Source organism: Vipera berus (assembly GCF_964194415.1).
Source record: "Vipera berus genome assembly, chromosome: 2".
NCBI classification, from domain to species: Eukaryota; Metazoa; Chordata; class Lepidosauria; order Squamata; family Viperidae; genus Vipera; species Vipera berus.
The window spans coordinates 72020454-72044640 of record NC_138203.1 but is presented as its reverse complement, the minus strand read 5'-3'; the positions used below and the strand labels follow the sequence as shown (position 1 = coordinate 72044640).

The 24187-nt window shown below is 39.2% G+C and overlaps 1 protein-coding gene across 1 annotated transcript; it reads right to left on the bottom strand.

Annotated features, from left to right (window-relative positions):
* Positions 1-441: 441 nt before the first annotated feature.
* KANK1 (KN motif and ankyrin repeat domains 1) lies at positions 442-21331 on the bottom strand. Its single transcript, XM_081316434.1, has 10 exons — positions 19056-21331; positions 13988-14146; positions 12430-12532; positions 11275-11496; positions 9628-9715; positions 6998-7217; positions 6060-6202; positions 4849-5049; positions 2697-2795; positions 442-2116 (listed from the first exon to the last, which is right to left on the bottom strand). The coding sequence occupies exons 1-10, from the start codon at positions 21274-21276 to the stop codon at positions 2054-2056; spliced, it is 3519 nt and encodes a 1172-aa protein (XP_081172560.1). The 5' UTR covers positions 21277-21331; the 3' UTR covers positions 442-2053.
* Positions 21332-24187: the final 2856 nt, after the last annotated feature.

Here is a 24187-nt window from a genome sequence, read left to right as displayed (position 1 = left end):
CGTGTTGTATCCAGTAATTGGGATAGTATTCTGCAATAGTTTTCTGGTGCTCCTCAGCTATTGCTTATTTCAACTAATATTTTGAATTTGATTCAATACTTCTATTTCATACCGGGTCACATATTTCCCCTGAACCAATGTTATAGTGCTTCATTCATTTGGATTTTGGAAAATATTAATGAAAGACTTTTATTTTTATGATAAAATATTTTTTATTATTATTTTAATTCCATTTATATCCCGCCCTTCTCTGAAGACTCAGGGCAGCTTACAAGCTTAGCAGTAGCCTTCATTCTATGTATATGCCTGCTTATTAGGGCTTTCACACACACCCCAAGCGGCATTATTACAAAGTCAGCTTAATTGCCCCCAACAATCTGGGTCCTCATTTTACCTACCTCGGAAGGATGGAAGGCTGAGTCAACCTTGAGCCTGGTGGGATGCGAACCTGCACTAATTGCAGGCAGGCTGATACATTCAAATTCCTTTTAAATTGTAGCTTCTACCTCTCAAATTTTATGTGTAGTATTGATACAATGTAAACCAAACAGGGACGCGGTGGCTCAGTGGGTTAGGACGCTGAGCTTGTCGATCGGAAGGTCGGCAGTTTGGCGGGTCGAATCCCGAGTGCCGTGTAACAGAGTGAGCGCCTGTTACTCGTCCCAGCTTCTGCCAACCTAGCAGTTCGAAAGCACGTAAAAATGCAAGTAGAAAAATAGGGACCACTCCGGTGGGAAGGTAACAGCGTTCTGTGCGCCTTTGGCGTCTAGTCATGCCGGCCACATGACCACGGAGATGTCCTCGGACAAGCGCTGGCTCTTCGGCTTTGAAACGGAGATGAGCACCGGCCCCTAGAGTCGGAAACGACTAGCACACATGTGCGGGGGAACCTTTACCTTTACCTAAACCAAACAGAAGTTTAAAAAAAGTTTTCCTGGTTTTCAAGTTCCATAAATCCCCCCCAAAAAAGCCCAAACAAGCCAACAATAAAAAAATTCACAGAATATAATAAGCTAAAGAATTTTTTATTTTGAAAATATGGCAAGAATCTAAGGCACTTCAAACATTAAAACGCATATGATGCAGAGAACAAGGCAAGAAAATAAGCATTCTAGGTGCCCAGAACTACATTTGCATTCACTAGAGAATAGCATCTTCCAACATCTTAGGAATCATGGAGTTAATAAAAATGTAATAATAATTACTATTATGTGTAAAGTATTATTTTGGTTATGTTGGAATTCAAAGTGTCAAAAATACTGAGTGATTCTGTTATAGAAAAGCTATACAAGTTGGCAGCAACAATTTATTTAGCCAATTCAGGCCATAATGATCTATTTTTTATTGTTTAAGCCATGAAACCACCAGCTGACATTCCAAAAGGGCAAATTTAAACAATTATCCCTTTTTAAATATAAAAGCATTCAAACCACAATCAAAACCATTTTGGAATGACATGTATAATAAAAGGATTCTTGCCAACACCCCAACAGTAGCAAATATAAATATAGAGAACATACCTTTACAAAGTAATACAGTACAGTCATAAACAAACAGCTAGCTTAAATAACTGTATGTAGGTAACAGCAAAATATATTCGGCAGCAAAGATAGGCTATTTTCTGGAAGCTGAAAATAGGAACAAAAGGGGACTTTTAAGGTTTGAGGTGACCTATGGTGCAGCAGAGAACCATTTCTTTATGACAGTTGTTCCCATACAGCAAGTCATCCATCCGGCAAACTGTAATCATATCAGGTTCTTTCACCTTATTGAAAACCTAAAAGTTTCTGCAGTATGGATGAGCTTGACCAATCCGAGTGGTGAGGATTGATCTGAAGTATCAGCTGGCAGCCACACCATGTGTAAACTTTCTCTTATCAGCAAGAGTGCTTCTTAACCTCTTCCTTATAGACGCTACTCTAGCTCTAAATATCGGCTTTCAATTTGCTGGTGAGTACAGGCACATGACGATTACATTCAACATCTGTCACTGTAAAACAGTAATCACTAGCAGCTTAGAGGATGTGGCAGTTTTACACATCTCTCTGCATTATCAGTCAAATGAACTTCTGTGAGTAGGACCTGGGGAAGGCTTTCTTCCAAGCCTCGGAGTTCCCTGAAAAGAAACAAAAAAAAAGTGTTAGTAAAGTTAGAACACAAAGTCACAGAACCATTCAGTATGTTGAATTACTATGCTGGATCGGTGCCGCTAAGCTAAGTATACACTTGAAGCAAAAAGAGTTATTATATAGTGCATGCTTTAAAAAAAAGGGTGGCTATAGGAGTTGGTTTTGCAAAGATACAGTTCCAGAAATAGAAGATGGTGGAAAGAAAAATAGCAATAGAAAGGGACAAGAAGGGATTTCTCCTCATAAATAGCCATGATGGCAAAAAGACACCTATCAAGAACATCCCCTAGCACAGGGGTAGGCAACCTTGGCTCTTTTATGACTCGTGGACTTCAACTCCCAGAATTCCTGAGCCAGCATGACTGGCTCAGGAATTCTGGGAGTTGAAGTCTACGAGTCATAAAAGAGCCAAGGTTGCCTACCCCTGACCTAGCAGCTTCTAGCCTGGGGGTAGAAGACTTAACTTATAGGACCTCCTGAGACTCAGAAATCCTCTCAACACTCAGCCTTATATACTAGTGGTTGTATAAATCGTAGAATACATGGAATACAACTTATGCCACTCACCGGGGACTGAGTTTTTGAAAAGTTTACGTGAGCGTAGAGGAGAACAGCAATATCCTTGTGCCCCGCATCAAGAGCTATTGAAAGTGCTGTGCTGCCGTCCTTAAGAAAAAAGAAAATAAATGAGATAAAACATGTCTGTCTTTTTAGATCACTGCTTCCTCATATAGTTCAGGAAATTTCAAGGTACTTGGCATGATCTCACAGCAGCCATACCAGAACAAGTTAAGATGGTTAGCTTCTTTAGATGCTAAATTATAATATCTTATCTCACAGAAAGTCTATGGCTCTTTATTATGGTGAGTTTATTATGATTTTATCTTATATTATCTCCTACGTTGTATTTTATGCTATGTATGTATGTATGTACATACACTTTAAATTAAATTTGTACATCAGTGATTGCATAACCTCTTTAGATGCCCTATACTAAATAAATAAATAACTTCCCAACCTGACACTAGACTTACATCTCACAGAGCTTCCTGTTGTTATGACTGAAGCAGTTACAATGCTAGCATATGTAGGAGAATATGTGTATGTTCTTTTTAAAAAAATCCTTACCAACTTTGATATATTAAAAGCTATTCTGGTTAATTTCCTGTAATATAAATCAGCCACAATAATAGTCCTTTTTTAAAAAAAACCCACTTAATTTTAACTAAGAGGTAAATGCTGTGATTTTGTTTTATGAAGCAATTCAGCAGTCACCATGGGTTTCAAATTTCTCCCAACCAGGGTGCTGGATTATTACTATAAAAATCTTGCAAATAATTCTGAGATTGTTTCCAGACAAAAGAACACTCTTTCAGGACAGTGAGAGCAAGAAAAATTTAGAAAACAAAACCTTAAATTAAAAAATGGAAACACTGTCTGTGATAACTCCCATTAAATGAAACCTGTGTTTAATTTCTAGTGCTTCTAAAGAGCTGTTTTTTATTTACATGTATGACTGTCATACTTGTACTTTGAAGATAAAAGCCATGGTACATTGGAATTGAATATAATTAAAGCCTCCACTGGGGGACATTGTTTTAATACAGCATTTACTTTTATTTTAGCTCTACCCTCCCTCTCTGTCATCTACTAATCCATCAAACAACTGTGACCTAACACATGATCTGAGCTTCATCTAAATTTAATAGAATATCTTTATCTATTGAAAAAAGATAAGATTAAAAAACAGTAAAGAGGTATATTGTGGCATGTGTTACTGAAGACACTGAGCCGATATTCAAACTAGGAAAAAATACGTCAAACCTTGGATATTTTTTAATGGGAATAGGTTGAGTTAGATTTCCTATCAATAAAATGACAGGTATGACAGATTTGTAAGGCACACGCCATATAAAAAATGGTAGCCAGAGTCTCCTCTTCATAACATGGGTTTCTGATTAATTATATGCCTTTGTCAAAAGAGATCTCTGCAGAATTAAAAAAAAAGTTGATCCTGGAAAGAGCTAGAGTATCATTCCATCAATCCAGCCAGACAAAAAGCATATGATCAGAGCAAATGCATCACCACTGTAAGAAAAACAGTACAGAGAAGATGCCTGTACCACGCGGGTGTCAAACTCAATTGCACCATGTGACGTATTGCGAAGTTTTTTGCCTTTGCGGAAGCAGGGTGGGCGTGGCCTGCATGTGATGCATCTGTCCCGTGGGCCGCCAGTTTAACACCCCTGTTCTACCAGACCCAAACATCTTTGCTTGCTTCAGATTTGAATGCTAGGTGCCTTTGTGTGTAACTGGCAAACAAACAGAATTCAAGTATTTTAATGACTGCTGGATTTCAAATACATCAGATGCATATTTTCAGTTTGCTTACTTCTACCCTAAAACGGTTTCAGCCACGATAAAGTGGAGTGTGATGAAATAATGGCAGTCTATAGAGGCAATGGAGAGCCAGTGTCACGTGGTGGTTGAGATGCAGGATTAGCAACTGGAAGATCAAAGTTATTATTATTATTATTATTATTTATATATCTATCTATCTAGTTCTCCCTTGAGGAGAAAACTGGCAGTCGTTCTTGCAAGCCAACTCACCACATAAAGTTTGTTGCTATGGGAAAAACAGGAGGTGAGGACCATTTTGTATCCAGCCTTGAGCTGTATAAAATAAGGGTGGGATGCAAATAATAAGCAAACCACTCACATTGTCTTCCAGGGTACCATTACATCCAGGCTGAGCTAGCAAAAGTTTGACGATCTCCACATGGCCATGTTCACTTGCGCACATCAAAGCAGTGGAACCCTCATCATCTTGGATGTTGACGTCTGCACCACAAGCCAACAGAGCTTTCACCATATCTATTCTCCCGTGGCTCACAGCAAGCATCAGAGCAGTCTGACCAGCCTGCATGCCAGGAAAACGAAACAAAAGGACAGCCCCTCTCATTTTGGGAACAGAGTTTCACAACAGAGAATTCTACTGAACAGAGAACACCACCAGTACACCAGCACAATTGCACACCCAATTAAAGGATCATCATATGCTTAAATGTGGCTCTGTCACACACACTTGCAGAGAATACATGTAATATACAAACTCTCTACGTAGTTCTGGACAGGCAGCCATTTTCTGCCTCTAAGGCTTCATACAAGGTAATTCACTTCTCAGCATTTTAAAGAGTTTATATTAATAATGCTCAGGGATGACATTCATTTGGTTTCTTTGTAAATGTACTTTTAAAGAAAAACTCCAAGTGACGATAGACGTTTTCTAGGTAATATTTAACCAATAGACACCAATCAGGATCTTGTACTTTACATTTCAAATTGTACTATGGTTTATGCTCCCAGTTGGGGAAAAAAGGATGCCTGAGCAGGACACGTTGTGAGGACCTTGTCTAAAAGATGTTACTTGGTTTTCCCCTTGAGAAATGTTTTGGTCGTCTCCAGTAATATAAATACAAACGTGTGAAGCACACTTTTATCAAGCAGTGGTGGATTTGCATAGCTACAGTTTCACTAATTTTAGTTATCATATGTCTTCTCTGAAGACAGTAAAGGGAAATTGCAAGTAAAGCCAAAGGTTTCCCCCCCTCCCCCACAAAACTATAGTTGAAATGTATGGGTTTTTTTTAATGTCAGGCAACAAAATGAATAATTTGGGAAATTACTCCAAATCTTTTTTTTAAAAAATATATATATATAATATGGGATTATTGTATTTACAAGCAAGATTATTCTGTTTCTTTTGAAGCCTTCCTAAAGCAGGTATCACCCCAGCTCCCACAAGCCCCTCAAACTCTCTGTCCCCCCCCCCCCGGAAGACCAGTGGTGGCAAGTTAGGGAAGGATCTTCTGTTTTTCTGGGAGCATCTTCCAGCCTCTGCATGACTGAGACTGATTGCTGCGGACCAACCTGGCTAGCTTTCGCATTCACGTCTCCACAGGCAAAGAGGTCTTCCACTATTTTCATGTCTTTTTCTGCCTCTACAGCTGCAAGGGCGGCCAGCATAATAGGAGTATAGCCAGCCTTGTTTTGGTGGTTTACGTTACAGACATCTGCAAAAAGATCGATGAGAGAACCTCTTGAGAAAGTTGAAAGCTCAGAAGACACAATTGTGCAAAAGAACTGAATCAACTATTATCGGAGCCGTCTTTTCCAAGGGCAGCAATTGCTTACATAATGAAGATGATTCAGAAGAATTTGCAAAGGAGAAAAGAGAGACAGGAATGGTTCTTCAGCCAAGTAGAGAGAACAACTCTCTCTTTATAGTTTGCGTGATAGGAGGGCTGGAAAAAGGGCACAAAGCCACAGTTTATGCAATGGCTACAGACAGTAAACGGAAAGACAATTATTCTAAAATTCTATGAACTGCCACAAGTACCAGTTTCTGGCCAGAATTTCAGGTACACAGGGAAGTCTTAGTAGGGAAGATCTCATAAACAAATCAACATTACATAACTTTAAATTAAAAAAAATAACTGCACTTTATTGTGCTCCCTTATATAAATATTTTAGCAATGCTTTTCACATTTCTAAGGCTTCCAGAAATGACATATTTGTATGTTTTTAACTCAATGGCTTAGAGGTGTTAAAGAATGGTGTTTTTTTGGAGGGCCTTATCACCACTAAAGAAGTACTGTAGTTAGGAACAGAATTCTTAGCAACTAAAGAAATAATTTCCAAAGGGACAATAGCTCAAATGCAAAATCAATTTAAGTCATTTGAATATATGACAAATTAATTATTATTAAATCCCCCTATATTTAAGAGTCCAACTGAGAATAATCTGCTGGTTCTAGATGCAATATATATACAAGGAACCACCCAAAACTGACGACTAGCCAACTTACTTGCATCTAAAAGCAGTTTCACAATTTCAAAGTTAGAGTGGGAGACGCTGTAATGAAGAGCTGTGTTGCCATTTCCATCTGCCATGTTGATGATTTGTCTAAGGACTGCAGGAGAAACCTCTTCGAAAGTAGCTATGTAGTCCCCAACCATGGCAGCAATAGCTGATTTTTGGCTTGATATACGAAACCACTCATGCTGGATGGTGTTTAAACAAAATCTCTGCCAAAATCAAGCAAAAAAAGCTTCAAAGCAAAGCTCTATTTATAAGTTATTTCACCCTCACAGGGAAAATAAAGTAGATGAAAGCCAGCATTTCCCCCCTGTATTTAAAAACAAACTATTCTAAACCCAGGTGCCCAATTTTCTCCCCAGGGACAAGACACAGCCATGGAGAGTGGTGCCGCCCAATGGTTTGTTTGTGTTCCACTGGTGCTTTTTGATTGCTGGCCACAGCTATGGTTTTGTAAGAATTAATCCAAATTTCAAATGTAGAAAATGGGCAAAAAAGGGGATGCCTATTCTTAATTTACATAGATTTTTGTATAATGAAGTCCTTCTTTTTAATAGTTTTACTTCTTATAATTTCTGGTGTTTGTTTAAAAATATCTCATGGCAAATCTATACAAAAGTAACTGTCAGTATTGACTGATTGCTTGATTATGTGCCAAGTTGACGTTGACTTTGTGACAATAGTTAAAATTTTCTCCAGGAGATTCTATCCCCAAAACACTAAATATAATGAACAGAAAATAGAAAGAGATATTCTAAGAAAATGCTATGTCTTCAAATGCAACATACAGACCTTAAATTAGTACACTAGTATCATATATTCTATTGTATTTTCTCTCATTCTTATCAGGTTGCTCAATTTAATCCTTCCTGACATCTTCCAAATCCTATTTTTTCCAATTATATGACATTATAATAAAAGATGCCATTGTAAATGCATAAAGTAGTTCTGTACAACTAGGAACTGCATACACGGATCTGATTGGCGTAAATTATAGGGGTGAAACAGAAATAAATTGTATATTCTTTTAGCTTTGTCTTTTAGTCTGTTATGTATGGTCTTATTATCTTGTAATTTGTGTTTTGATATGGCCTCTTGACTAATCAATAAAGCATATTCTATTACATGCATAATCATGTAAATATTTTCTTTACAGGCTGGATCAAAGCCCCATCCGCGAGATGCAGGCAGCACACTAAAACATGCACCCTGTTCGATGGCCTTCAAGATAGGCTGAAAACAGGAAATAAAGATTTGCCCCATGTTTGGGGCCTAGCAAGGTAATCTAAATAGTTAACATTTGAAACATATCTTCCCTTGCAGAAAGCTAACAGAGCGAGAGAGACCTTGTGGCTCAAGAGGCAAATAACACTGCCTAATATGCAATCAGCCCAGGTTCGAATCTCAGAAGGGTATAGCTGACTGATGAAGACTAAAGAGTCAGAAATGCATCTGTTTCCCTTTAATTCTTTGTTAGTAATTTACACACATACACACACACACACACACACACACACACACACACACACTCTGTTTTGACCTGACAGATGACCTTGAAACACCATTTTAAGGCAGGTAAGTTGGACTTAGCGATAGCACTTACACTTATATACAGCTTTACAGCCCTTGCTGAGCAGTTTATAAATGTCAGTGTATTTCCCCCAACAATCTGGGTGCTCATTTTACCAACCTCAAAAGGATGGAAGGCTGAGTCAACCTTGAGCCCGTCAGGATTGCACTCCAGATTGTGGGCAGAGTTAGCCTGAAATACTGCATTCTAACCACAGCTCCTAACTCTGTTGTTTGATAAGGGCAGTGAAAATTCAACAGTATTTCTGTATATACAACAGTTTCTCATTTAAAGGTATATAACCAGTTGAAGGAAAATGGCACAGAGAAGACACAGAGTTCACTAAATAGCTCCATTCAAATTGTTTGTGTACCATAAATACACTTTCAAAAATGAAGGGATGAAAAGACTATGCATTTCTATTTTTGGCAACACAGGAAGCACTTTCCACATCAAAACAGATACACTTTCGTAGTCAAGTGGAACATTCACTTCCTACCCCAAGTATTTTTCTACACTTGTTAGGAGCATCCAGATCAAGAGCATGACTAAGTGGATTGTACTGCTGCTTTTAAATGCAATGAGATTTTAGCCAAGTCTGTGCAATGCATTTTTAGTATATATTTTGGCTCTACCACCTACCAGCGTAGCAAATCTGAGGAAGGCAAGTGGATTGAAGTCTAAAATTAGCACTGCAGAAACAAGCCCACACTACACTAATTGAAGGGATTAAATAACTTTATTTCAGCCTGTCTGCTTATCTTAGCACTGAAATATGCCCTACGTTAATCCATTATGTTTCAAGATTTGTGGAGCAGTTAGTTTTCTTGCATAAACAAGTTTGAATAAAAGAACAGTATCTTGCCACCTCCAGGAACATGTGCCTTCTCTCCTCTCCTGGTCATGAATTATATGAGACATTCAGGAATATAAAAACTTGTAACATGAAGATTGATGATTTTTATACTACTTTCTCACTGACACCTTTGATAAGTTGCAACAACTTCTTCCTTTTGATTAATGAGAGTAAAGAAAATATTCAGACTTACTATTTCTTTACTGCTCATGGCTTTTGGATCATCAATGCTGTTTTTCAGAAAATGGCATGCTGACAGCATCTTTTCACTCAGTTCGTATCTGAAAAAAGATGGCAAGAGGCATGTTTAGATTTTTTAAAAATTTAGAGCAGCTGTTTGGGGTGGGTGGGTTTCCGCACGCTACCTAGATCCAGCACACATGCACAGATGAAGTTTCACTCACTACTGCAGCCCAGTTCCTAGCAAATCACAGACAGGTACTGGTCCGCCGCCCAGGGTTAGGGACCCCTAATTTAGAGGAATTATACCCTAGCAAACTCTTTAGCAGTTCCTAAAATGTGTAATCTACTTTGGCTACAGAAGCGTATGGGAGTTTCTCTTTAAAGAAACAGTGAATTTTTATGGGTTTTAGGTCAAGAATACAACATGCATCTTATTGAGAAGCAGATGAGGAGACAGTCCACCTTCTAGGTACTAGCTAGTGGTACTAAAGTATCTACCCCAAACTTTCAAACAATATAAAGCAATGTCACACAAACTCTTCTTTATTTTTAATCAACATTATATTACTCATTGATTTTTTTAAAACAATACAAAATTCTGCAGAAGATAAGTGTGTATCTTTTATGAAGATACATGGTATTCAGGCCTTCTATGATACAAGGAAAAATGTACTGTCTTAACATATATATTACAAAAGGTATTTATCATAATGTAAATTTACTTCTGGTAAGGCTTACCTCAGGACATTCAAGCTGTAATTACCTAAGTCTGGCATGAACTAGACAGATGATCATCTTTTGAGGATCATATTTTCAACAACACTGGATGAATTAGGTATTTTTTCCAGCCCTATGGTTGTATAAACTCTGGGTGCAACACCTTTACAGCCACTCTGGCATTACTTGGATGGCTTCCTAGGAATTTTTGCTCTGCGTCATTGTATTTACATTTCAGGATCCCCATCCTTCCATTTCACCCTACACTCTATTTAACATCATCACAACGCTACTGAGCAAAATCATTCATATATTTAAAGTCAATAGGTACCAAATTGTATGAAATTATTTCTCCTTTTCATCAAATCCACAGGTGGGAATTTAAGTTCTGAACTAGCACCAGGCTGCATTAATGGACTAGTTAATGGCCAATAAACTAAAGTACAACCTGAACAGTTGATCTTTTTGATGGGATTACTGGGCAAGCCCAAGTTATGCTGATTATATAAGTTAGTGAATGCATGTACTAAACCTCAACATTAGCCTGATATATTGACTCTACCACAATACAGATTATTTCTCTGTTTAAGTAGTCAAGAATAACAATCTCAAAAAAAATTGGAGCTTTCACTGCTCTCAAATACTCCATATTCCTGTTAACACAGTGACTTCTATGTGCATTATGAGCGAGGTTAAAGGACTGCTGGTAGCTTTCAACTTTTTGAATTTTGTATTTACAAAGACATTTCAGTATCTGTTTTTCTGTCCAGTAAACATGCAGCAATTTGGAAGCTTAAACTTTTGTTTTGTGAATGCAGGCCTTAAGTTGCTTAGCCAAAAAAAAAAAAAGTTAAAAATATCGGCCCCTTGAGAATTACGACAAATTTTAGATAATCAAAACATGTTCTAATTTCTGCATTATGTAGAAAATACATCATACCTCTCACGGATTTCTACTTCCTCAGGTTCAGGCTCCTGAACATGCATTATTTCTTCTGCTTGAACAGACTGAACATCTTTTCTGTTTAATCTATGCTTTTGTTCCCTTTCAAGTACGCTGGAATTTTCAATCTGAACATAATCATTCCCAACACATTCATCGTCAGACTCTGAAGAGGAACTCTCTTCCGAACTAGAATCATCACTCGATGTGGTTTCATACCTAGGAGATAAAATGGCTTTTATTAATGTACCATTAAATACATATTCAGAATTAAAGCAACTAGTTTTCTACACCCTGGCTTTCTCCAGTTTAGTGCCTTACAGATTATACTAGCCTTGGGAAGTGTCAGCGCTTTGAGATTGTCCAGATTGAGAAACAGACTCCAAAAAAAGACTAGAAGTAGGCTTTACTGATACATTGATAGGCCATATTAATAGAACCTTGCAAGTGGACCGTCTTTTCTACTTCAATGAGGGAGGATTTAGTGTAAGTTTCTTCCTAAAACTACCTCCTTTCCCCAGAATTTGAGGTATGCCTCTGACCCTTTTGTTTTTGTAACAGCTTCTAAATATTTCTCTTTCATGGCTACACTAGGTTTCCAAACTCTAGTTTGTTTATATTTTAATTGGAAAAGTACCTGGAAATCTGGCACTTTTTCCACAGTGTTTTAAAAGTTCATTCCTCAACAGGCAAAGCAATGGCCATTTGTCCCCTGAGAATATATGTTTGAGAAAACCCATTTTATTTCGAAAATTACAGCTTCTCTGTTGGGAGATGTTGAAGTGGAGGATAAAGTGAAGTATGGTTTCATTGTTAAGAAATTCTCAAAAACCTTAACTAAAACAAGCTATGATTAAAACATTTCACTCCCAAAATATTGTTGCTGAAGATCAGGAAAACTAGAACTAGTACTACTATGGAACTACTATGTTCAGATAAAGATATAAAGGCCCATCTCAACATCTCCTGTGGGGAGAAAATAAGACTGAAAAGATACCGTTGTACAAAATTTGGATTTCACTGAAATGATGTGTCTTGGAGCAAATGATTTATGATATAGTTTATGGTCAAGTATCAGTTTATGACTATAATTTTACTTCTATAGACTTGGAAGACAGAACAAAATTTAATTTTAGAACTGTAAGCTCTTACCCTCCATTTATACCCACAAATTGCAAATTCTTCTTTGTATTCTCATCTTTTTTCCCGTCTTTTTTCTTCATGATGGACTTCAACATACCATCATTTGCACACACTACCGAAAAAAGTACAGCAATTATCTTAACAACGACTAGTATCAATACTGTCAATATGCTGATGTTAAGCTATTCTGGCCAATGACAACTTTAAAAAATGCAATAAACTCATGGACAGAGAGTTCAGATCTCCCACACACCACAGCTGGGCCATATGGTCAAGCAGCCTATCCTAGTTGTACTTCCACCTTAGAGCATTGTTACATATATTATTCATACAAGGGATGGAAATCCACATATGAAAACATCATGGCCAAGCTTTGGAAGTTTGATGGTACTAGCCTCCTCCCCGCTCACATGTTCATTTAATATCTTTACAATGGCCTTGAAATTTTAGCAGGGTTTTCTTTAGGGGAGGAGAGTGTTCATATCAGGGCTAGGGCCATTGTAATGTCCCAGGGGAAAATATTCTGTAAGGCAGGGGCTACAACAGAAAAATACCTTGTCTTTCGGTTCCTGTCAATTGACACTCTGTGGCTGATGGGATCTGCAGTATGCCCAATGTCAGAAGTGATTGCCCACTGCTTCTTCCTAGGGCTGAGAGTGAGTGACTGGTCTAATGTTACCCAGATGATTTGTGCCTCAGGTTGGATTACAACTCACAGTCTCCTGGTTTCTAATCTGGTATCTTAACAAGGACCAGTTACGCGGAGAGAAGTTTTTCCATGCACCGGAGGGTGCATGTTTTAGTGTGCTGCCTCCATCTCGCGGATGGGGCTTTGCTTGTTTGTGTGTACCGGTTGCTGGAATGCTGTGGCCTGATACTGGTCCATGGACCGGGGGTTGGGATCCCTGTCTTAATCGTTATACCAAACTGACTCTCTAGTCATTAGCAATAAACTAAATTATTTTTCTTAGGTATATAGTCACCTATGGAGTTTTTAAAAATTGAGCATAGAGTTTGAACATGCTTCCAAGATTATTAAAATAATTCCTGAGTATAAATTACATAGCCAACTTTCCAACCAATATCTTTTTTGTAAAATAATTCCTGAACCATATCATAAAAAGGCAATTAAATGCCAATTGAAATGCGTGTTCAAAACTGTGCATAGGACCATATACAAGATAACCAGGCAGATGCAATAAATCAAAAACAAAGGTGAAAGAAGCTATGGATATACATAAAATATGCTTTCATTAACAAAATGCATACTAATTTCCCAACACACATCTTAAGCTATTGAGATGCATTAGACAAGATAGTATCCCATGTATATACCCTTTTTTCAATATTTCAATATTCAAATTTTAATCAGCAATTTTTTTGGGGGGGCAGAGACCAAATATATTAAAACCACTCAAGTATAAGCATAACTCTCCATAGACCAATTACAATTTTCCTACATGACCTAAATTTTGTACCATTTCACTTGAGAACTATACTAGGAAATGACCGACCCATTTAATAAAAATAACATAACCAGAGCAAAGGATAGTATAACAAGAATTACCATAAAGCCCAGAAGCAAGCTGGTCATCTGTAAGATTAATTGAAGATAATGTGCTATCCTGGGAAGTCAAAATCTTTTGGTCCTGTTTCATTCCAATGATTGCAGTCTTTTCCTCATTTATGGTCCCGATTTCCTGCCCCAGGTTCAGTTTTGAAGAGCCTGGAATTAGATGGGAATTACTGAGTCGCCTTGTGGAACCAAATACCTTACACTGGAAAAGAAAGGCATTACTAAACTGTATTTTGCCAAATAAAAATGCTTTTGGTTAGTATTTCTTCTATACACAAATTCAAACCTTCCAATATTTGAGACATGGCTAGCTAAATTCTGGGAGTCGAAGTCCACAGGTCTTAAAGTTGCCAAGGTTTGATACTCCTGGTGTATAGTATTTGTTAAAATGATTTCTACTTGAAAATCTTGAGAGCCACAGTCATCTTGAGTTAGTAAAAGTAACCTTCCTGTTTTTGTTTTTGTTTCTAACGAAGGACAGAAGTAACATATTTTTCACATGCAAACATACAAATAGCAATATAAATAAATTAATAAATACCATCTCATTTTTTCAGACACTATAAGTGAGGTACATGACCTCAAAACAATTTCAGATGGTAACATTTGAAACTTTATTGATTTATTTTTTAAAACTTTTTTTTAAAAAAACCCAAATTCATTAAAATGTGAAAAATTATTACATAGGACAGCTGTTTTACATCTTTTAATGCAACCCACACAGTACAGCTTGTTTACTTGAATGTTTATCATCAAGAAGCTACAGTATGAGAACCAGAGTGGGTTGAAATAAGTAATACGATTTAAAAAATACTTCAGTCAATCTTCCGTCGTAAGGATAACATTGAACGTTAAGGAGATGCGATATGCCTTTATCATATTGATTATAATTATTTCTAGTTTCTTCTTGTAGAAGTATCTGTGGCATACTGTAAAAGGCTACATTGGAAAATAAAGTAAGGGATTATAGCAAATAATATAGTGAAATGGAGCAGAATGCCAAGTCCTAGTTGTAGAGCACTTCCTGGAAGACACTAAAAGCAGCTGGAGAAGTTGAATTTATCTCACATACTTTTTCCCCATCAATAAGTGGCAGAACCATTCATCAATTTTGTTTTGCTTTTTCATTTAGTTCAATGTCCTAAACAATTGCAGATGGATAACAAGAAGTTTCCACTGCAGCTACTTCCTTACCAGGAAAAAGGAAAACATTTTCAGGATTATAGGAATGCAACTGCAAAACAGTCCCAGATTGCAAAAGAACTTGGATGCTTGTTTGACACATGAAACTACTGTTCTATAGCCTTTAATTTAAGTGTGAGGTCTGGGAGAAAAAAAAGAAGAAAACTACAGCTACAGATAATGTTTTCAGTATTCAAGGAATTGTTTTGGGTATATTTGACCAAAGGAAAGAAAGCCGTTTTTTTTCTTGTTCAGATTTTAAAATGAAAAGCCTACACAGCTCCTTAAATCCTGTTCTTAAAAACTGCTTTATAAAATCTTTACCAAACTACTGGTTTTCATCATCAAATTAAGTAAGAAACAGGAGAAACAAAAACAACAGAAGTCAAGTACTGAACAAATCAGTAAAGTATTATTTTGGCTTTAAACTAACACATTGTTTACATAATACTCCTGTATTAAAAGTGATGGCATTTATATAAGAGTAAAGTTTGCATTTGTATTTTTGGAAAGTATGAGAAATTAAGAGAAACGGCCCAATAGCAGCTGATCCATGTTTTTAGCTCTATGGAGATAAAAGTCTCAATAACCATATCTGGGTTAACAAAAATCCCACCTATTTATTACTTTAAAGTGGGTTTCTTCTCCTTGGAAAACTTTTCCTTGTGTATTAGTATTTTGGGGCAACCTCATGTATAAAATCATGTGTAAGTTATTAATCATAATCTTTGTGTAGTATAAACCATTTCTTCAATTAGGGCAGAGGCCATATAAACATAAAGACTAAATTAAGTAACAGTGATTAAAATCAATTGCTTGTAAAAGAAGGCATTCTTTTCATCAAGATTGATATTCCATGAAGACATCTCGACACAAACCACTCTCAGGCACACAACCCTCTCTTTCATACAAAAACACAAACATTATTCTCTCTCCTTTCAGCAAAAACCGCAACCGAATAGATTGTTGGATGAAGACAGAATAAGGCAGGGGTATCAAACTCAATTTCATTGAGGGCCACATCAGCATTGTGGTTGCCCTCGGGGGGCCGGGTGGGTATGGCCAGGGTGGGCGTGGCCTACTGGGTGGGCGCAGCTGGAGTGCGTATGGCTTATTGGGTGGGCATGGCCAGCTTTATATCATTGGCATCAAGGGTGCCTATGGGGGCCTGGGCAGGAGTGGGACAGATGTGGGGGTCTCTGGCAGAAGGAGGGTCTCTGGGCCAGGGCCAAGGCAGCGGGGACCGTTCCCTCACTGTTTCCAGAATGGCTTCGGGGGCCACATGAAACCACTTTGCGGGCCAGATCTGGCCCCTGGGCCTTGTGTTTGACATGTCTGGAATAAGGGAAAAGAGCTAGAACACTGAGAGAAGAATGTGAAAAGGGAGAACAATATTAAATAGAAATACAGGTAGTCCTTGACTTACAATCACTCGTTTAGTGACCGTTCAAAGTTACAGTGGCACTGAAAAAAGTGACTTACGACCGTTTTTCACTTACAACTTTTGCCGCATCCCCGTGGTCACATGAACAAAATTTGGACGCTTGGTAACTGGCTCATGTTTACGACGGTTGCAGTGTGTCTTGGGGTCATGGGATCACTTTTTGCAACATTATGACAAGCGAAGTCAAACGGGTAAGCCAGATTCACTGAACAACCATATTACTCACTTAACTGCAGTGACTCACTTAACCACTGTGGAAGGAAAGGTCGTAAAATGGGGCCAAATAATTCACTTAACAACTGTCTTGCCTAGCAACAGAACTTCTGGGCTCAATTGTGGTCATAAGTCAAGGGCTAACTGTAAGATGAAATAAAAAAATAATAATTGGGAGTTGGAAGAAAATAAAGCCTGTAGAATATGATTGATTGCAATGAAAGACAGAAGGAAAAACCATCGCCATTTTCTAAAAACCATTTTAGAAAAATGCAGGTGAAATCTAGAATGGAGAAGGCTCACAGCAGCCCCAACTTTCTAGAATCCTGATTCTCAGTGAGTTAGAAATGACTTTTCTTTTTAGATCAGGAGTCTCTAACCTTAGCAACTTTTAAGACTTGTGGACTTCAACTCCCAAAATTCCCCAGCCAGCTTTAAGTCCACAAGTCAAAGGTGCAAAGGTTGGAACCCTTGCTTTAGATAGCACCTGCCTCTATTCTGAGACCGCAGATGTTCTTCGCCATCTGAAAGCAATTATTTTAGGGGGAAAAACCTCTCCTTCCCCTTTCTCCTGAATACTGTGGCTCCTGTAACCAAAGTTGGCTTTAAAAAAAAAGAGGCAGTGCTACAAAGATGTTGTTAAAGGGGTTCTTCTAAAGGAAGACGAGGCAATCAGGAGGAATCATACAAAAACCTAGACTGCTTCTAATGCTGTACAATATTTTGTGCAGGCATATATTATTAATTAAATACAAAAAATTACAGACAGTGACCTGCATCTCTTCTCTCTTAAAAAAGGTAAAGGTTCCCCCGCACACGTGTGCTAGTTGTTTCCGACTCTAGGGGCCGGTGCTCATCTCCGTTTCAAAGCCGAAGAGCCAGTGCTTCTCCGAGGACGTCTCCGTGGTCATGTGGCCGGCATGACTAGACGCCAAAGGCGCACGGAACGCTGTTACCTTCCCACCATAGTGGTCCCTATTTTTCTACTTGCATTTTTACGTGCTTTCGAACTGCTAGGTTGGCAGAAGCTGGGACGAGTAACAGGCGCTCACTCTGTTACACGGCACTCGGGATTCGACCCGCCATACTGCCGACCATCCGATCGACAAGCTCAGCGTCCTAACCCACTGAGCCACCACTTCATTTCATTTCATTTCATTTATTATATTTGTATACCGCCCTTCTCCCGAAGGACTCAGGGCGGTGAACAGGGCACATATAAAAATACAGAATACAAAAATTAAAAAAGAATTAAATAAGAGCCCGAGCTAAAAACAGTAGAATAATATAAAAATCCCCAATAAAAACCCCAGCACATCCCCCATCAGGCCAGGCCGGCTTGTTCAAATAGGTAGGTCTTCAGACCGCGTCAGAAGGAGCAAAGGTCAGGTGCCGCTTCCCTTCTTCTTCTCTCTTACACAAATACTAACATTTGGCATTAACAGTTTGTACCTGTATTTAGAACATGACTTTGAAAACAGATCATTTTTTTTAAATAAATAGCAGTGTTTCAGATAAATTCATGCCATTATGGGAATTTGGAAATTTGGAAAGACAAGGGGAACAAATATTGCAGAAGTGCAGAGTGTAATTACATCCTGCCCTTATAGCATGCTACATCATCTTCTAGATCAAGGGTGTCAAACTGCCGGCCCGTGGGCCAGATGCGTCACGCAGAAGCCATGCCCACCCCAGCTCCAACAAGAAAAAGTCGAGATATGTCGTGACACATCACGTGACACGGCGAGTTTGACACCCCTGTTCTAGATCTTCTTGAAATATTTTCTAAATAAAGGTGAAATCCCATTTTTTTTGCTAACTTAAATATCATGTATTGATACCATTGGTAACTAGTCTATGTCATCTCTATTATTCAAACATATGAGAGCTGTGCTGATTTATGATAGCCAAAAATCATGACAGGACTAGTAGACCCCTTCCAGCTAACCAATTTTATTAAAAGGTATAAAGCACTGGGTGGCTGTAGCTCACAATATTTTATGCTTGTAAAAAAAAGATTAGCTGGAAAAGGGCTATCATACTCCTTCTTGTTGTTTTGAGAGAGAAGGAAAGATATTTAGTGATCTTCTGAAGAATCAAACAATAGCGTTCCTAATTCTCAGACACTATACTAAGGAGCTGCAAAGCCCCATACATTCAGAAGCTGCAGCTTAAGGCAGACTGCTCTACAACAGCTCAGACTCAATAAACTCTGCCTACCTGTAGTAGTAGGTTTGTCCATGCATTGTTTTGGTACTTCTAGGCTGCGCAGTTCCTCTGTGCTTGCATATTTCATGACTGTGTTGATAGATGATAGAGTGCTGATGAGCTGCGAATTGAGAGAACCTATTTGTGAGTGAGGTTCTCCAAAAGCTTCTGCTAGTTCAGCATAATTTTCGGCAAGGAGCATCTGCTGTTCTTGAACAAGCTTTTGAACACGTTCAATGTAATGGTCCAGGCCAGTCCTTATTTCGGGCAGAGGAAATGCATTCTCGGTGTCGGGGTTCCCTGAATCATCCATAGCATCATCCCCAACACCAATGCTTCTTGTACTGGGTGGCGCAAGAGAAACTGGTGGTGGACCACAGGCAATGTTTCTCACTTTTAATCCAACTAGATAGTTCTCATGAATACTGATCTGCCCTACTCCACAGTCTTTGGTCTTTGTTAGAGAAGATTTATCAAAGCTAGCAGTGGTAGAAAGCAAAGTTCCTATACCAATGGAACGGGTTTTAGCAGCAGTATTTACATCCTTAACCCTACCATCTCCGACAGCCACCGTCTTCAACTCCACAGCCACAGTGTTTGTCTGCTTATCGGAAGTGCTCAATAAAGTATTGGTGCTGGAATCTGTCAAAGTAGTCATTTCTGTGTTGGTGAATCCATCAGCCTTTTCTAATACTGTATTGGTTCCTTGGTTAATTGTACAAGGCACTGCCATGATTCCAGAATTGGCTCTGCAAGCAGTCTCTGTGTTTGTGCTGCAAGATGTGGTCTTTTTAGGAGGACAGAATGTCAGATCCAAAGAGTCTCTACTGCCAAGTGACCATACTTCCTTGAGTTGTGGTTCTGTCTTATGCAGGCTTAGGCTGTCCACTAATTCCTCTGTATTGACTCCGGCTTCACAGAAGCTAATTTCTGTGCCCACACATTTATTGTGGGTCTCAACATAACTCCCAATGCTACGATCACACATTTCATTCCTTTCTTTCACAATCCACCAATTCATGGGAACATCTGGCCCCACAGCTGAACTCTGCAACATAGGCCTACACAATACACCAATGCTACTCATCTGGGGACTGTTCCCTACACATGAATCAACAATATCCACGTGATTCCCCACCATTTGGTCTCTCGTTTGCATTACTGTGCCTACTGCTTTGCTGAAGACAAGGGGCTGTGCCATTAATGCCTTGTCTGCTTTTTTCCTAGATCCAGCTGCCTGAAGCTCATGCTTTAATTTGATCATCTCCCTGTCGTAAGTAGCTTCCCTCAACTGAACCTCCAGCCGGTAGATTTTCTCTTTAAGGGATTCAATCATCTGATGCTGAAGTTCTATCTCTCTCTCAGCTTCAGTAGACAGACCAAGCATTTCTTCTGATACCCCAGCAATAAAATCTTTAGTCTTCAGATCTGTTCCCACTGCTACATCCCTGCATGCCCTCAAACCTCTGCTATATACCACAATATCATTCATACTTTCATCTGCACCAACAGCAATCGACCTATTCTCTTTTGCTACATTTGCTCGATTGCTTCGCACAGAGGGACTATCGTAATTGCTGTCCTGGATCTTTTTCTCCAGGGCTTGCACTTCAGCAGTCAACTGCCTGAACTCTTCTACCTGCTCTGTACTATGCCCTACATTCCCCGTATCTTCTTCACAGTCTATGTAAAGCTCCCCTCCTCCTCTGACAGAAGAGAGCTGCTTCCACTGCTCTGCATTTCCTGCACTGTAAGATCTCTTTCTGAAAGTGCCTGTGTCATTCTGATTGACCATTCTTTGGCTTTTGAGCTTTGCCACCAGCTGTCTTTTCTCCTCCTGAAGTACTGAGATCTTAACCTGGAGTACAGGGATGGTTTTGACTTGCTCCTCCAGTTCCTTGAGATGTTTGAGGGCAATGGCCATTTGTTCCCTGATGTGTTGTAGGTGCACCGGGCTCACATTAGTCACAGGTGTTGATACTCCTGAACTCAAGGGGCTATGCCGAATAGAACTGCCCAAGGAGGAGGCCAAATAAAGATTACAATCTCCATTGCCTTGATAGCCATTCTGAAATTGCTGGCACATCTGATTCTGGCTACTGGATCCTACAAAAGAAGGAAGTGAGCCGGTTGAGCCAGTGGCTCCAAAACTGGAAAGCCTAGGCCTCCGAGTTTCTCCAGGGATGGGTTGCATTGCAATTTTCTCCTGCTCCAATCTCCTACGTGTTTCCATGAGAGTTTTTGTAACTCGAAGGTTGTGTCTAGGCAGCTGTGGCGAAGGAGGAAGTAATGGTTTGCTTTCAGGGATAGTTAGGAAGCTTGGAGAGGCTTCAAATGCCAAGGATGGCCTTGCAGAAGTTGTCCCTGCTAATTGGCTTTGGGCTGTAAAAAGTAAAGATAAATGTTTGTTTTCATCACTGTTGGATGAAGAGAGAGATTCATTTGATGTCCATCCACTGTACTGATTCGAAGCGATTTTGACAGTAGCAAAAGGTGGTGTCACTTTCCGCTTCTTCTGAATGTTCAATTTTTTAATAGTATTTCCCTTCTGTATATCTTCCACATACTTGAGAAAGTCCAGATCAAGCTGGTAGCCGTAAGGTGTTTCCACAAAATAGGGATCTTTCTGAATTTTGTCATCCTCCCCATTTATGGCATTTTCTTCATTTTCTAAAAGAAGGGGGGAAAAACAATGTAAAATTTAAAATCTTACCAGAAGTTAAAAATATAGAGATGCTGTTCAAATACCAGAAACAGTATATCATACTCTCCTGGGGAATGCACTACATGTCTTGAATCAGTTTTTAGCGTAGACTCACGTTTCACGTTAAGATTGTGTCATCTAATTATAAGATACGAAGTAAATGCATGCATTTGAGATGGGTTTGCATATAACCATTTAAAAATATCACTGCTTATAATTAGTATCTGATAGTTCTGTATTGTTCTATAATGAAAGGTGAGATGGCCCTGTGTTCTGTAGCAGACTATGTCAATACACACACACACACACACACACACACACACACACACACCATTCCTAAATTTGTAAATGGTAAAACAGCCAGCAGAGATTTAACTCAATGTACAAAAAATATAAAAGCAAAACAATACAAAAGGAACACTGATTCCCTGTTTAGGAACACTTTCATGTATGATTGTCCATGCTACTACTTTCATATTCTTATAGCATGCACACAATTTACAAGACAGTCTAAAATATCTCTGTTGAAACAGAAACTGCCAGCTCAAATGTCAGGACAGGATAGCTTCCTGCCGTCACAGGAGACACATGTTTCAGCAAAGCATTTTAAATTAAACTACAATCAATCTACAGTGTGCCGTCAAAAAGAGCACTTATGCCTAGGCGTGCAGTAAGAGCTGCTCCTCGCCCCCTCCACCACATTTCCCAGCCTAGACACACAATAAAAGTCTGTAAGCCCGACAGCAGTATTTTCATTTAATTAATATTACCTTTCCATTTCTGTTTTTGAGTCTGCACATACTTCTGTCCAAAGTCTACCAGGCTTTGGAATATTTCCTGCAATCATAGTTCCATACGTCACAGAAACTCTTTGCTTGCAAAATCCCTCTCTCTCAACTTGCTCATTCTTCATCCCATAAAGGGAAAAAAGTTTCCAGCATGAGTATAAATAAACAGATCACAAACTTTCATAGGCTAAGCATTCACCAATGACTTTATATTTTTGTTCTGCACTAGGGAAGGCCCTCCTCTCCCCCCCATATTTCCTTTTTCCATTCCTTTTTGGTACAAAGCTAGTTTTTTAATGGCTTGGCCACTTTAAAAATTCACGGTCCTATAGTTTTCATTATTTTTATTAAAAATGGCAATGTTAAGGATGACCTATTTTGATTTGTCGTGAAAAGAGGTAGTGCCTTAAAATTTTAAGGCAACCAAGCAAACATTTAGAACATAGAACAAGGTAGGAAGGAAGCTTGGAGAGCTTCTAGTTCAGGGGTAGGCAACCTTGGCTCTTTTATGACACGTGGACTTCAACTCCCAGAATTCCTGAGTCAGCTATGCTGAGGGGAAAGGGAGAGGTTTCCATGCTGAGCCATGCTGGCTCAGGAATTCTGGGAGTTGAAGTCCACGAGTCATAAAAGAGCCAAGGTTGCCTACCCCTGTTCTAGTCCAACACCCAGCTCAAGCAGGAGACCTTACACCAGACATGTCAAACACAAGGCCTGGGGGCCGGATCCGGCCCGCGAAGTGGTTTCATGTGGCCCACGAAGCCATCCTGGAAACAGTGAGGGAACGGCCCCCACTGCCTTGGCCCTGGCCCAGAGACCCTCCTCCTGCCAGAGACCCTCAGATCTGTCCCACTCCTGCCCAGGCCCCCCATAGGCACCCTTGATGCGAACGATGTAGAGCTGGCCATGCCCACCCAGTAGGCCATACGCACTCTAGCCACGCCCACCCAGCAGGCCACGCCCACCCAGGCCACACCCACCCGGCCCCTTGAGGGCAACCGCAATGCCGATGCGGCCCTCAATGAAATTGAGTTTGACACCCCTGCCTTACACCATTCTTTATGTTGTAAGTTCCCTATAAAAACAGATGTCTGAGCAATCAACCAGCAATTGATTAATGAATGAAATGCAAATAATAAAGGTTATATTTTGTGTGGCCACTCACCTTCTTCTGAGGGGAGGCTCAGAGGGGAGGACTGAAGATAAGCACACTCTGTGCCCCCACCTAATCACATTTTCATTTAATATTACTTTAGACCTTTTCTCTATCCAAGCCTTTAGTAAGTGATTCAAAATGCCATTTGCCATTCTTAGAGAACCAAATTTAAAAACAATGAAGTTGTTCCTAAAAAGAAAATTCTCACATACTTATATAGATGTTTCCAGTGACATTTCGCCAGCTTGTCATGTGGGAAAACATTTACATGCAAAATTAAATTAAGTCAGTGTACTTAGTATTATAACTCATATATTTTATGATAATTTACCTCTTATTTGACATACAAAATCACAATTTTTTTTGAGGAAGTATTGCTGTAAGGTGTACACTCTTAGCTTGATCTACATCAAGGCTGCATGCAAACATCATGCCTGGTACCCATAAACATTTTCAAGTAGAATAAGGATGTTACCCTCTTATCTTTTGTGCACTG